Genomic DNA, 15,909 nt, shown 5'->3' with positions numbered 1-15,909 from the left:
AACAATACATCCCAAGCAAGCGCGCCCGGTATGGGGTCAAATTGTATAAGCTCTGTGAAAGGGTCACAGGCTATACCCACAAATTTCGGATCTATGAGGGTAAAGATCAGACCCTGGAGCCGGTCGGTTGCCCTGACTACCTGGGGAGCAGTGGGAAGACAGTCTGGGACTTGGTGTCACCCTTATTTGGCAAGGGGTACCATCTTTATGTGGACAATTTTTACACAAGTGTGCCCCTCTTCAGGCATTTGTTCCTAGAACAGATTGGCTGCTGTGGCACCGTGCGACCTAGTCGCCGGGGCTTCCCCCAACGGCTCGTTACCACCCGTCTTGCAAGGGGGGAGAGGGCTGCCTTGTGTAACGAAGAACTGCTCGCGGTGAAATGGAGAGACAAGCGTGATGTTTACATGCTCTCCTCCATTCACGCAGACACGACAATACAAATTGAACGGGCAACCAGTGTCATTGAAAAGCCCCTCTCAGTCCACGAGTATAATGCGCTCATGGGAGGGGTGGACTTCAATGACCAGATGTTGGCTCCCTATTTAGTTTCCCAACGCACCAGACGCTGGTATAAGAAGGTGTCTGTATATTTGATTCAATTGGCGATGTACAATAGTTTTGTTCTCTACAGTAAGGCTGGGAGAACAGGATCCTTCCTCAAATTTCAGGAAGAGATCATCGCAAACCTCCTGTATCCAGGAGGTTCCGTGGCCCCAACCACCAGTGTAGTGAGCCGTCTACACGAGCGACATTTCCCCAATGTCGTTGCTGGTACCTTAACCCAACCGTCACCCCGAAAAAGATGTCGTGTCTGTAGCAGGAGTGTAATAAGGCGTGACACCCGCTATTTCTGTCCTGACTGTCCTGACCACCCTGCCCTATTCTTAGGGGAGTGTTTCCGGAAGTACCACACACAGGTACACTTAGCATAGGGATTGCATCTAACAGGACAGGCACACAGGGCTATTAGGGCCCTTTCACTCACAGCTGCTGCAAACCTCTCCTTTCACCTGGGATAAAGTGCATAATGTACTTCGCCACATCTTTGGGCGATTTGCGCTTAGCACATTGTCCCATGGGGAAGGAGAGGTTTGTCCTATAAAAGGTAAAAAAAAAAAAAAACACCTGTAAGCAAAAAAGTTAACGTTCTGTTCAAAAAGTTTTATAAAGTTTATATGTTCCGTTCAAATGTTATTATAAAGTTAATAAATTTATTGCGTTGCGGCCTGGTTTTTTCTTTTTTTTTTTTTTTTACCTTCCAGGTGGAGCAACCGATCAACTAGCTGCAGCACTGATGTGCATTCTGACAGAAGCATTGCGCTGCTGTCAGATTACACAAAATTTGGTGTATGCGGCGCTGCAAGACAAGATTTCTCCTCTGCAGTAAAAGATACGTTTGCCGAGGCATAGGAGCTGAGGAGGCGGCGGTGTTCATATACTTTGGCAAATACTTTGTATATAAAAAATAAATAAAAATAAATCCCGGCAATGATTTATTCATCCACATCGATTGATGTGAATGGAGAAATCGGGTTTGCCAGGGCATACGGGCTAAGTGGTTATGGATGTTGGGCGGAGCTCCTATGTCCTGGCAGACGCCTTTCCCCTCCTTTTTTTTTTTTGGCAGAGATTTTTTCATCCATATTGATCGATGCGAATGAAGAAATCTGTGCCGTTCATATTTTCTTTCAGCCCAGAGGCTGAATGGGAAAAAAAAAAATCTCATTACCCGTATGCTCAATATAAGGAGAATAGCAGAAACTCCTAATGCTGGCCATACAGGTAATGATTGAGGAGACCCTCAAATGCCAGGGCAGTACAAACACGCCACAAATGACCCCATTTTCGAAAGAAGACACCCCAAGGTATTCGCTGAGGGGCATATCGAGTCCATGAAAGATTGAAATTTTTGTCCCAAGTTAGCGGAAAGGGAGACTTTGTGAGAAAAAACAAAAAAACCAATTTCCGCTAAGGCCTCCTGCACACGACCGTTGTGTGCACCCGTGGCCGTTGTGCCGTTCCGTTTTTTTTTCACTGACCCATTGACTTTCAATGGGTCCGTGGAAAAATCGGAAAATGCACCGTTTTGCAGCCGCATCCGTGATCCGTGTTTCCTGGCCTTGAAAAAAAAATGACCTGTCCTATTTTTTTCACGGCCAACGGTTCACGGACCCATTCAAGTCAATGGGTCCGTGAAAGAACACGGATGCACACAAGATTGGCATCCGTGTCCGTGATCCGTGGCCGTAGGTTAGTTTTTATACAGACGGATCCGAAGATCCGTCTGCATAAAAGCTTTTTCAAAGCTGAGTTTTCACTTCGTGAAAACTCAGAACCGACAGTATATTCTAACACAGAGGCGTTCCCATGGTGATGGGGACGCTTCAGGTTAGAATATACTAACAGAACTGTGTACATGACTGCCCCCTGCTGCCTGGAAGGTGCTGCCAGGCAGCAGGGGGCAGCCCCCCCCCCCCCCCCTTGTAGTTAACACATTGGTGGCCAGTGTGGCCGCCCCCCCCCGCCCTGTAGTTAACTCATTGGTGGCCAGTGCGGCCGCCCCCCCTCCCCCTTCCCCTGTAGTTAACTCGTTGGTGGCCAGTGGGCACCCCCTCCCTCCCCTGTAGCTAACTCGTTGGTGGCCAGTGGGCCTTCTCCCCTCCCTCCCCCTCCTAATTAAAATCTCCCCCCTATCATTGGTGGCAGCGGAGTGTACCGATCGGAGTCCCAGTTTAATCGCTGGGGCTCCGATCGGTAACCATGGCAACCAGGACGCTCACTTACCAGTAGGAGGAGCTCCCGGCCGGACCTGTCACTTACCAGTAGGAGGAGCTCCCGACCGGACGCAGACCATCACAGCTCGCAGGTAAGTATAATGGTTCTACAAATTGCTAAGTAACCATGGCAACCGGGACTGCAGTAGCGTCCTGGATGCCATGGTTACCGATCGGAGCCCCAGCGATTAAACTGGGACACCGATCGGTACACTCCGCTGCCACCAATGATAGGGGGGAGATTTTAATTAGGAGGGGGAGGGAGGGGAGAAGGCCCACTGGCCACCAACGAGTTAACTACAGGGGAGGGAGGGGGGGGGGCCCACTGGCCACCAACGAGTTAACTACAGGGGAGGGAGGGGGGCCGGCCGCACTGGCCACCAATGAGTTAACTACAGGGGAGGGGGGCCCACTGGCCACCAATGAGTTAACTACAGGGGAGGGGGGGCCCACTGGCCACCAATGAGTTAACTACAGGGGAGGGAGGGGGGGCCGGCCACACTGGCCACCAATGTGTTATTTACAGGGGGGGCTGCCCCCTGCTGCCTGGCAGCACCTGCCAGGCAGCAGGGGGCAGTCATGTACACAGTTATTTTAGTATATTCTAACCTGAAGCGTCCCCATCACCATGGGAACGCCTCTGTGTTAGAATATACTGTCGGATTTGAGTTTCACGATGTAACTCAAATCCGACGGTATATTCTAACATAGAGGCGTTCCCATGGTGATGGGGACGCTCCCCCAAGTTAAAATATACCATCGGATTGGAGAAAACTCCGATCCGATGGTATATTAACTCCTGACATTACATTGAAAGTCAATGAGGGACGGATCCGTTTGAAATTGCACCATATTGTGTCAACGTCAAACGGATCCGTCCCCATTGACTTGCATTGTAATTCAGGACGGGTCCGTTTGGCTCCGCACGGCCAGGCTGACACCAAAACGACTTTTTTTTCATGTCCGTGGATCCTCCATAAATCAAGGAAGACCCACGGACGAAAAAAACGGTCACGGAAAAACGGGATCCGTTTTTGCGGACCGCAAAAAAATACATTCGTGTGCAGGAGGCCTAACTTGTGGCAAAAAAAAATAATTCGATGAACTCGCCATGCCCCTCATTGAATACCTTGGGGTGTCTTCTTTCCAAAATGGGGTCACATGTGGGGTATTTATACTGCCCTGGCATTTTAAGGGCCCTAAAGCGTGAGAAGAAGTCTGGGATCAAAATGTCTAAAAATGCCCTCCTAAAAGGAATTTGGGCCCCTTTGCGCATCTAGGCTGCAAAAAAGTGTCACACATCTGGTATCGCCGTACTCAGAAGAAGTTGGGGAATGTGTTTTGGGGTGTCACTTTACATATACCCATGCTGGGTGAGATAAATATCTCTGTCAAATACCAACTTTGTATTAAAAAAAAAATGGGAAAAGTTGTCTTTTGCCGAGATATTTCTCTCACCCAGCATGGGTATATGTAAAATGACACTCCAAAACACATTGCCCAACTTCTCCTGAGTACGGCGATACCAGATGTGTAACACTTTTTTGCAGCCTAGGTGGGCAAAGGAGCCCACATTCCAAAGAGCACCTTTAGGATTTCACAGGTCATTTTTTACACATTTTGATTTCAAACTACTTCCCACACATTAGGGCCCCTAAATTGCCAGGGCAGTATAACTACCCCACAAGTGACCCCATTTTGGAAAGAAGACACCTCAAGGTATTTCGTGATGAGCATAGTGAGTTCATGGAAGTTTTTATTTTTTGTCACAAGTTAGTGGAATATGAGACTTTGTAAGAAAAAAATAAATAAATAAAAAATCAATCATTTTCCGCTAACTTGTGACAAAAAATGAAAAGTTCTATAAACTCACTATGCCCATCAGCGAATACCTTAGGGTGTCTACTTTCCGAAATGGGGTCATTTGTGGGGTTTTTCTACTGTCTGGGCATTGTAGAACCTCAGGAAACATGACAGGTGCTCAGAAAGTCAGAGTTGCTTCAAAAAGCGGAAATTCACATTTTTGTACCATAGTTTGTAAACGCTATAACTTTTACCCAAACCATTTTTTTTATCAAAGACATGTAGAACAATAAATTAAGAGAAAAATTTATATATGGATGTCGTGTTTTTTTTTTTTACAAAATTTACAACTGAAAGTGAAAAATGTCATTTTTTTGCAAAAAAATCGTTAAATTTCGATTAATAACAAAAAAAGTTAAAATGTCAGCAGCAATGAAATACCACCAAATGAAAGCTCTATTAGTGAGAAGAAAAGGAGGTAAAATTCATTTGGGTGGTAAGTTGCATGACCGAGCAATAAACGGTGAAAAATGGTATTACTTACCGGTAATTTGATTTTACAGAGCCCATGACAGCACCACCGGAGAGAGGAGGATCCGCCCCACAGAGACAGGAAACCTGCAGAATAAAACGGGCGGGCATACTCCTCCTCGTCAGTGAGTTTTCCAAGTATCGGAGGAAGGCCGCCACATGAATTAGACATGCATTTTGTATACAGGGAACATATATTATATATATTCTTTTTTTTTTTTTTTTATAAAATTATTACTTTTTTTTTTTTTTTTTTCTCTGCACACCCGTGTAATAAAGAAGAACCATCAGGGAGGGAAACCCAGGGTGCTGTCATGGGCTCTGTAAAATCAAATTACCGGTAAGTAATACCATTTTTTCCTATCGCCCATGACAGCACCACCGGAGATTTACTAGAGTAATCCATAAGGGTGGGAAGTAGAAAGAAGAACCCCTTTACCAAAGGAAGGATCACCAGAAGAGTTCAAGTCCAACCTATAGTGCCTAAAAAAGGTCAAAGGGGAAGACCAGGTCGCTGCCTCACAAATTTTCTCCATTGGAACAGAAGACCTCTCAGCCCAGGAGGCAGCCACTGCCCTGGTTGAGTGGGCCCTTAGGCCCCCCGGGGGAGACAACCCCGATGAAAGGTAGGATAAGGAGATGGCTGACACGACCCACCGAGATATAGAACTCTTTGAGGCAGCAGAACCTTTGTTTCTCCCTTGAAACTGTAAGAAGAGTGAGGAAGATTTTCGCCAGGAAGAGGTAGAGGACAGATAGGCCAAAAGGGCTCTCTTGACATCCAGACAGTGGAGAGATTCTTCTTCCTCAGAGGAAGGATTTTGACAGAGAGTGGGAAGAACAATCTCCTGAGAGCGGTGGAATTTGGAGGCGACTTTTGGAAGAAAAGCCGGGTCAGGACGGATGATAACTTTGTCCTCTAAAATCAAGGTATACGGAGGGTTGATGGAGATGGCCTGGATCTCCCCAATCCTCCGAGCAGAAGTCAAGGCTATCAGAACGGATAGCTTTAGGGTAAGGTGCTTAATCGAAATAGAATCAATGGGCTCAAAGGGAGGCCCAGACAAAGCTTTTAATACCACCTCTAGACTCCAGGGGGGGGCTTTTGGAACTACCACCAGGGAAGACCTCTCCGCAGCCCTAAAAAACCTGGCAACCCAAGGGCTACTAGCTATGTTCTGATTAAACAGAATCGACAGGGCAGAGACCTGAACTCTCAGGGTACTGACTGATAGACCCATTTCTAAACCTTTCTGGAGAAACTCAAGAATAGGAAGCAAGGGAGCAACCCTAGGTAGGCTCCTTAACTGGATCTGGGCAAAATTTAAGAATTTATGCCAAACTCTGCTATAGATCTTTATAGTAACCTCCTTTTTACTTTTTAGCAGGGTAGAAACCAATGCATTAGAGAACCCTTCCTTCTCTAATAACCACCTTTCAAAATCCAGGCTGTTAAATGTAGGCTGTCTACAGCTGGATGTCTCACTGGTCCCTGGCTCAGAAGGCCCCGGACCGTCGGAAGCACCCAGGGATCGGCGATAGACATGGTTCGGAGTCCCGTGAACCAGGACCTTCTGGGCCAGAAGGGCGCGATCAGGATTACTGTGGCCCGCTCTTCCCTGATTTTCCGTAAAACTCAGGGAATCAGGGGAAGAGGGGGAAAGGCATAAGCCAGGCGGAAATTCCACTCCTGTGTCAGGGCGTCTATCCCACAGGGGGATCCCGCTCTGCTTAGGGAATAGAACCTGGCCACCTTCTTGTTTGAATACGTGGCAAACAAGTCGATTTCGGGAACTCCCCAGAGATCTACTATCTTCTGGAAAACAATGGGGTCTAGGGACCATTCCCCCTGGGACAGGGTATGGCGGCTCAGAAAATCTGCCTGTTTGTTCTCTACCCCTCTGATGTGGACTGCTGAAATCGAGGTGCATATTCTTTCTGCTAGACTCAGAGTGACATAGGCTTCCTCCATAAGAGCCCTGCATCTTGTCCCTCCCTGCCTGTTCAAATAGGAGACTACAGTCCTGTTGTCCAAAAGGATCCTTAGGTCCTTCCCTTTTATCTTCGGAAGGGAGGCCCTCATCGCAAGGCCGACTGCCATTAATTCTTTCAGGTTGGAGGACTCTACTTTTTGTAGGGGGTCCCAACGACCCTGGAAGGAGGTTCCTTGAATGTGGGCACCCCACCCCCACGGGCTTGCATCTGTAGTCAGGCTCACCAATCTTCCTGTTTTCCACGGGATCCCCTGGACGAGATTTTCCGTATCCAGCCACCATGATAGTTTCTGTAAGGTCTGGACTGAGATCTCCATTTTCGCATTCAAGGACCGGCTTTCCTTCCAAGCAGACAGGATTTCCCACTGTAAGGCTCTGGAGTGCAGCTGAGCCCACCTTACTCCCGGAATACAGGATGTGAGGGAGCCGAGGACCGACATTGCTGTTCTTACTGAAGTAACCGGTCTCCGGGTTAGATCCTGGATCTTGTCCTGGATAACTACTACCTTGCTTGTAGGTAAAAGGGTTTTTTGGAGAGAAGAGTCCAGTATTAGGCCTAAAAAGGTCTGCCTCCTCGATGGACGGGGTCTTGACTTCTCCTCGTTTATTATCCACCCTAACCTGTTCAGGATAACCCGGATCTCTGATACTGCCCAGATGCATGCTTCTTCTGTCTGACCTACTATTAAGAAGTCGTCCAGGTAAGGGACGAAGAGAATGTCCTTTTCCCTTATGTGGGCTGCTACTTCCGCCACTAGTTTTGTAAACACCCTTGGGGCCATGGAAAGGCCAAAGGGTAGAGCCTGGAATTGGAAATGCTCCAGTTGACCTTTCAACTGGATGGCCACCTTTAAAAACCTCTGGTGTTCTATTGAAATGGGGACGTGGTAGTATGCGTCTTTTAAATCGAGAACGGCCATGAAGCACAATGGATAAAGAAGATTGATTGTTGATCGTATTGTTTCCATTTTGAATCTTTTGGGCTGAATGAACTGATTTAATCTTTTCAGATTTATAATGGTCCTGAAAGAACCGTCTGGTTTTTTTACCAAAAAAAGTGGAGAGTAGAATCCTCTGCCTACTTCTTCCTTTAATACTGGGATCAAGACCGATTTCTCTATTAAATTCAGCACTTCTGCCTGTATCACTGATTTCCCTAGGACTGAAGGGGGGACTATGGTTGGAAGGAATCGGGCCGGAGGGGACTGAAGGAATTCCAACTTTAACCCTTGGCTGACTGTATCTAAAACCCACGGACTTAGGGAAATTTTCTTCCACTCCGTTAAGAAGCCCTTCAGCCTGCCCCCAACCGGAATCCTGGCGTCATTGTTGTTCAGGCTTTCTCTTGTCTGCGGAGGACTGGTTAAAGAAAAAATTTATATTTTTCCTCTGACCTCTGAATCGGTCCTCCCTAGTTCTCCTATCCTGTTCCTGGCTACCCCTAAAGGGACGAAAGGACCGACTAAACCTATTTCTGCTAGAAAAGGATCCTTGAAACCCCGGAAACTTTTTCTTCCTGTCTGCCGCTTTATCTAGCAGGTCGTCCAGACTTGGACCGAAAAGGTATTCCCCTTCACATGGAACACCACAAAGCTTGGATTTAGAAGACATGTCTCCAGACCAGCCCTTCAGCCAAAGAGATCTCCGTGCAGAATTTGACAAAGCCGCTGATCTGGCCGCCAATCTAACTGAGTCGGCTGAGGCATCTGCCAGAAAGTCTGCTGCCTTCCTAATTGTAGGGAGGGAGGCTAATATCTCTTCACGGGGGCATTTATTTTTTAATTGGGATTCAAGCTCATCCAACCATACAATAAGAGACCGGGCCGTGCAGGTGGAGGCTATACTAGGCCTAAAGGAAGAGGTAGATGCCTCCCAGGCCCCTTTCAGAAAGGCATCCGCCTTTTTATCCAGCGGGTCTTTCAAGATTCCCGTGTCGTCAAATGGTAGGGCCGTTTTCCTGGAAACTTTGGATATAGCCACATCTATCCTAGGTGCCTTATCCCAAGACGCAGAATCTTCCTCTTTAAAAGGATATTTACGCTTGAGACTCCTGGAAATAAATACCCTCCTATTGGGTTTTTTCCATTCTCCTTTAATCAGAGCTGATACATTCCTATGCACTGGAAAGGTACCATGCTGCCGGGACTCCAACCCCCCGAACATAATATCCTGAACTGAGCGGGGCTCCCGAATTTCTTCTATGCCCATAGTCGAGCGAATAGCCTTAAGGAGTTTCTCGGTGTCCTCAACCGGAAAACAGGGTCTCCCCCCTATTTCTTCTTCCCCTGACGAGTCCTGTGACGAGATATCAGAAGGACCACATACTGAAGAAGGGATCTCACCCTCGTCTGACGATGGGGGTTCTCTGGAAGGTGCTCTGGTTTTAGGTTTCTGCCATTTCTGGGCTACCTGGGATGCATTAATCTCAGAGCGCACCAACGTCTGCAAACACTTATAAAATGAGGGAGACTCTTCAGCCACCGTCCTATCTATACAGGGCTGGCACATCTTCTTATCCCATTCAGATGGCAAGCCCTTGCTGCATAACGCACATTCTTTATTCTTCTTCTTTGCCCCCACTTTCTTGGGCTTAGCTGGGGCAGGAACTGTGGGATCCTCAGATCGCTTCTGAAGGCTCTCATCCTCCATGCTCTAGCCGGAAAAGACGCCGGGCCGACAACTCGTGCACCTCTCATAGGCGCCTGCAGATGACGTCACAGCCGGCGTCATGTGACTTTAGGAGCGCTCCACGGCCTACTCACAGCCGGAGCCGCTCCTCTTCCTCCCCCTGGTGGTCAGCGTTCTTCCTCCGGCGCCACACATGCCGCCGTCTCCCCGCACACTGCCGCCCCCTCCGGAGCTCAGATGTGCCTCTGCTGCAGCTTCCAGGATCGCAGGGAAGTGGGGGACCCACCGGAGGGAAGGATCCAGCATGTCGCTCTGCAGGCTTCCCATCAGAGACAGGAAACCACACTGACGAGGAGGAGTATGCCCGCCCGTTTTATTCTGCAGGTTTCCTGTCTCTGTGGGGCGGATCCTCCTCTCTCCGGTGGTGCTGTCATGGGCGATAGGAAAAGTAGTGTAGTGCAGAAGTGTAAAAAGTGGCCTGGTCATTAAGGGTGTTTAAGCTAGGGTAGCTGAGGTGGTTAACATAGTTTGTATTAAAAATTTGGGTCTTATTTTTTTTTTTTAGGTGAAATGGGAGGGGGGGGGAAAACAACACACACACTGTTTTGTTTTAAGGCATTTATTGCGTGCTAAAAATCACATGATGACCTTAAAGGGGTTTTCCGCTTTTGCTATATTGATGACTATCCCCAGGATAGGTCATCAACATTAGAGCGGCGGGGGACCTACTGCCGGCACCCCCGCCAACCATATGTATGAAGAGATTGCAGCTCTCTTCTATGTTTACCTGCTCACCATTGTAGAATATTTTTCATGGCCTAACTATTTTAAATGGTTATTCCACTTTCAAAAAACATTTAATATATCATAGTGACATATACACAGTTGTCAATTATTATGACACCAGCCTTTATCCAAAGTAACCGCCGATAGCAGCACTGACAGCAGCTAGATGGGCTGGGAGTAACTCAATACGGTCCAGGTAGGTTGTCACAGGTATCTGGAGCCATGCTGACTGCAGTGTATCCCAGAGTGGCTGGAGGGCGCATGGGGGAGGGAGGATCCATAGAGCAAACACAACGATCAATCTGGTCCTACAGATGCTCAATTGGGTTAAGTCTGGGGGAATAGGGGGCCAGGATTATACTAGGTAGTCTTGGTTATGCCCTTCCAATGAATGTTGGACATTTCTAGCAGCGTGACATGTTGCATTGTCTTCCTAGAAGATTCCATCCACTGTAGGGAAGACAATCAGCATGTATGAGTGTATGTGATCTGTAAGGATGGATTCATACCCAGTTGAGAGAGTCTTCCACATGGATGAATGGTCCCAGAAAATGCCTCAAAAACATTCCCCAAAACCATAATGCTGCCACCAGCAGCTTGTGCTCTTCCAGCAATGGTTGCAGGGTGTTCTCTGACGTTTCTCTTCTGACATGCCAGTATCTATCCGTTCAATGCAGCAGTAAATGTGACTCATTGGAGAAGACAACCCTTTGGCAGACAGCAGAGGTCCAATTCCAAAACCGCTGTGAAAAATTCAAGCCTTTTCTGCCGTTCAATATAACAAAACAATAACAAACACAGGTGCACTCTGTAGTCTCACTAAACCCTCAAACAGATTTTAAAATTGAGAGATTAGTCAACATGTTATACGGTGTAGAACATGTCTAAGCCCGGGCACCACGCCAAAGTTTCTCAAGTAGCCCGGGCTACTTGAGAAACCTTGGCGTGGTGCCCGGGCTTAGACATGTTCCACACTGTAGAACATGTTGACTAATCTCTCAATTTTAAATCTGTTTGAGGGTTTAGTGAGACTACAGAGTGCACCTGTGTTTGTTATTGTACTCAGTGAGGGAAATATGCTCAGTGTGATGGCAGTATTTGTTAGGCTGAATACTGCTCCTGTGATATGAACAGATTTATAATACTGTGAGTTACAGTCTGATCACAGCTGTACTGAATTGTACCGATGGCATTATGTGAGTACAGTTCAATAGATTCAAGGTCGGGCATGAACCCACAGCATTATAATTGACCGTGTTATCTGAGGGGTTAAATGACTAGGATCAGAGTTGTGGCTGGTTTCATCTGTACTACACAGCCAGCACCCGCTGCACATGGAGCTAGATCAGCTTGTGAGCCCACTCCATACATTTACCACATGCAGATGACGTATATGTGCATCATTTTGAGTTAATGGGTTTTTAAGGCCTGTTTGTGTAAAGGAATTATTCTAAGTTTGGGTAAACTTACCCCTATAACTAGATGAACATCACTTGTCAGATCACCAATTAACAAGCTCAAACAACCATCCGTGTGATAGTTTTCTGTTGAAATAAAGCAGGTCTTGATTTTCCCTTCAAGCTGTTAAAAGATAGAAATGTATTAAAAAATATATTCAAGGTGAAACAAACTAATAGCTTGAGAGAAATCCCTAGGGTTCACCTCTTTTGCTGCACTGATGTCCATACTTTCAAGAGCTGTAAAAACAAATTCAGTAAAAAACATTACAGTATAGTCATAGACTATTCACAATGATTTATCATAAAACTATTTATATTCCATTCACAATGTTTGTATCTCTACAGATTTAAGATGTTTAAAGTAGTTTTCTGGTTTCAAAATAAAATAAATTGTGAGAAACTATACACTATTCACAAAATGTTAGAGATATTTGGCTTATGGGTGAAATTTCAGGATGCAGCGGTAACAGCATGTTATAGAACAGGAGAAGCAGGGTGCCATCAGTGATTCATAACATTCTCTGTTTAAGCTTATATACAGAGATGGCTGTCAGACACCGATAAGACGGTCCCCGTGTACAACTGAGCTCAGAAAAAGCTCATTTACAAATTCTGCTACATCTTTTGCCAAAAACTAGATCAATCTGTTCAGCCCCTGCAGCTCTATAAAATGCTGCCTGCAGACAGCATTGCATTTCTTGGTGACAGGTTCTCTTCATACTCCAAATTTACAAATGAACTATGTTATGCAATCTGAAGTCAAAAATCAACATTAAGACTAGGGTTGTTTCGGGTATCGAATGTTCGATACCCAATCGATACTTTTATCCCAGTATCGATATGATACCAGGATTTGCCTTTTATCGATACTAGGCTGTGCTACTGCACAGCCCAGTACCAGAGAACATGGATTGCGCTGCTCTCAGAGCAGCCATGTTCCCTCAGGAGCACAGGGAAGAAAGAGTCACTCTCTCCCTCCCCCTGTGCTGCTGCCACCAATGGGAACGAAGAGGAGGTGAGGGTGCACTGCGCCACCAATGATAACTAACGTTTAATACATTACAAATACAGCCAGCGGCAGAAATACATGGCCGGCACCCGACCTCTGACAGGGCGCTGTGTTCGTGGCAATTAACCCCTCAGGTGCCACACCTTAGGGGTTAACTGCCGCTGATCGCAGCTCCCTGTCAGAGGTCGGGTGCCGGCAATGTGTTTCTGTGACGGCTGTATTTGTATTAAACGTTAATTATCATTGGTGGCGCAGTGCGCCCTCCCCCTCAGTATTAAGTCATTGGTGGCGCAGTGCTCCCCCCAGTACTAAAATCATTGGTGGCGCAGTGCGCCCTCCCCCTCATCTCCTCTCATTGGTGGCAGTGGAAGCTTCAGATCGGAGCCCCAGCAGTGTAATCCTGAGGCTCCGATCGGTTTCCCTGGCTACCATGGTCAGCTCCCTGCTGCTGTGTGCACAAAGCACAGAGCAGCAGGGACAGTGTGAAGTCCTATTCACCCTAATAGAGCTCTATTAGGGTGAATAGGACAAGGGATCCCAGGTTCTAGACAGAAATGTATTTAACCACCTCAGCCCCCAGTGCTTAAACACCCTGAAAGACCAGGCCACTTTTTACACTTCTGACCTACACTACTTTCACCGTTTATTGCTCGGTCATGCAACTTACCACCCAAATGAATTTTACCTCCTTTTCTTCTCACTAATAGAGCTTTCATTTGGTGGTATTTCATTGCTGCTGACATTTTTACTTTTTTTGTTATTAATCGAAATGTAACGATTTTTTTGCAAAAAAATGACTTTTCACTTTCAGTTGTAAAATTTTGCAAAAAAAAACGAGATCCATATATAAATTTTGCTCTAAATTTATTGTTCTACATGTCTTTGATAAAAAAAAAAATGTTTGAGTAAAAAAAAAAATGCTTTGGGTAAAAGTTATAGCGTTTACAAACTATGGTACAAAAATGTGAATTTCCGCTTTTTGAAGCAGCTCTGACTTTCTGAGCACCTGTCATGTTTCCTGAGGTTCTACAATGGCCAGACAGTACAAACACCCCACAAATGACCCCATTTCGGAAAGTACACACCCTAAGGTATTCGCTGATGGGCATAGTGAGTTCATAGAACTTTTTATTTTTTGTCACAAGTTAGCGGAAAATGATGATTTTTTTCTTTTATTTTTTTTTTCTTAAAAAGTCTCATATTCCACTAACTTGTGACAAAAAATAAAAACTTCTATGAACTCACTATGCCCATCACGAAATACCTTGGGGTCTCTTCTTTCCAAAATGGGGTCACTTGTGGGGTAGTTATACTGCCCTGGCATTCTAGGGGCCCAAATGTGTGGTAAGGAGTTTGAAATCAAATTCTGTAAAAAATGACCTGTGAAATCCGAAAGGTGCTCTTTGGAATATGGGCCCCTTTGCCCACCTAGGCTGCAAAAAAGTGTCACACATCTGGTATCTCTGTATTCAGGAGAAGTTGAGGAATGTGTTTTGGGGTGTCATTTTACATATACCCATGCTGGGTGAGAGAAATATCTTTCATGGACTCAATATGCCCCTCACGGAATACCTGGGGGTGTCTTCTTTCCGAAATGGGGTCACATGTGGAGTATTTATACTGCCCTGGCATTCTAGGGGCCCTAAAGCGTGAGAAGAAGTCTGGAATATAAATGTCTAAAAAATTTTACGCATTTGGATTCCGTGAGGGGTATGGTGAGTTCATGTGAGATTTTATTTTTTGACACAAGTTAGTGGAATATGAGACTTTGTAAGAAAAAAAAAATAATAATTCCGCTAACTTGGGCCAAAAAAATGTCTGAATGGAGCCTGACAGAGGGGTGATCAATGACAGGGGGGGTGATCAATGACAGGGGGGGTGATCAGGGAGTCTATATGGGGTGATCACCACAGTCATTGATCACCCCCCCTGGAAGGCTCCAGGGAGACGCCTGTATGTGTTTTGCGGATCCGATCCATCTATCAGTGGATCCGTAAAAATCATGCGGACATCTGAATGGAGCTTTACAGGGGGTTGATCAATGACAGGGGTGTAATCAATGACAGGGGGGTGATCAGGGAGTCTATATGGGGTGATCACCACAGTCATTGATCACCCCCCCTGGAAGGCTCCAGGGAGACGCCTGTATGTGTTTTGCGGATCCGATCCATCTATCAGTGGATCCGTAAAAATCATGCGGACATCTGAATGGAGCTTTACAGGGGGTTGATCAATGACAGGGGTGTAATCAATGACAGGGGGGTGATCAGGGAGTCTATATGGGGTGATAACCACAGTCATTGATCACGCCCCTGTAAGGCTTCATTCAGACGTCCGTATGCGTTTTGCGGATCCGATCCATCTATCAGTGGATCCGTAAAAATCATGCAAACATCTGAATGGAGCTTTAGAGGGGGTTGATCAATGACAGGGGTGTAATCAATGACAGGGGGGTGGATCAGGGAGTCTATATGGGGTGATAACCACAGTCATTGATCACGCCCCTGTATGGCTTCATTCAGACGTCCCGATGCGTTTTGCGGATCCGATCCATCTATCAGTGGATCCGTAAAAATCATGCAGACATCTGAATGGAGCTTTACAGGGGGTTGATCAATGACAGGGGTGTAATCAATGACAGGGGGGTGATCAGGGAGTCTATATGGGGTGATAACCACAGTCATTGATCACGCCCCTGTAAGGCTTCATTCAGACGTCCGTATGCGTTTTGCGGATCCGATCCATCTATCAGTGGATCCGTAAAAATCATGCGGACAACTGAATGGAGCTTTACAGGGGGTTGATCAATAACAGGGGTGTAATCAATGACAGGGGGGTGATCAGGGAGTCTATATGGGGTGATAACCACAGTCATTGATCATGCCCCTGTAAGGCTTCATTCAGACGTCCGTATGCGTTTT

General features: G+C 46.4%; 1 protein-coding gene across 1 annotated transcript in view; it reads right to left on the bottom strand.

The window, feature by feature from the left end:
* KNTC1 (kinetochore associated 1) overlaps positions 1-15,909 on the bottom strand; it is a 265,358-nt gene that overhangs the window by 199,560 nt on the left and 49,889 nt on the right. The window contains exons 8-9 of the mRNA XM_040416167.1: positions 12,182-12,216; positions 11,990-12,100 (exon numbers count right to left, since the gene is read on the bottom strand). Of these exons, the coding sequence (XP_040272101.1) occupies positions 11,990-12,100; positions 12,182-12,216 (146 nt within the window). The remainder of the gene's footprint in view (positions 1-11,989; positions 12,101-12,181; positions 12,217-15,909) is intronic.

This window comes from Bufo bufo, chromosome 2 (assembly GCF_905171765.1).
Source record: "Bufo bufo chromosome 2, aBufBuf1.1, whole genome shotgun sequence".
Taxonomy (NCBI): Eukaryota; Metazoa; Chordata; class Amphibia; order Anura; family Bufonidae; genus Bufo; species Bufo bufo.
The sequence above is the reverse complement of the archived record's forward strand: the minus strand, read 5'-3'. Positions and strand labels throughout refer to the sequence as shown.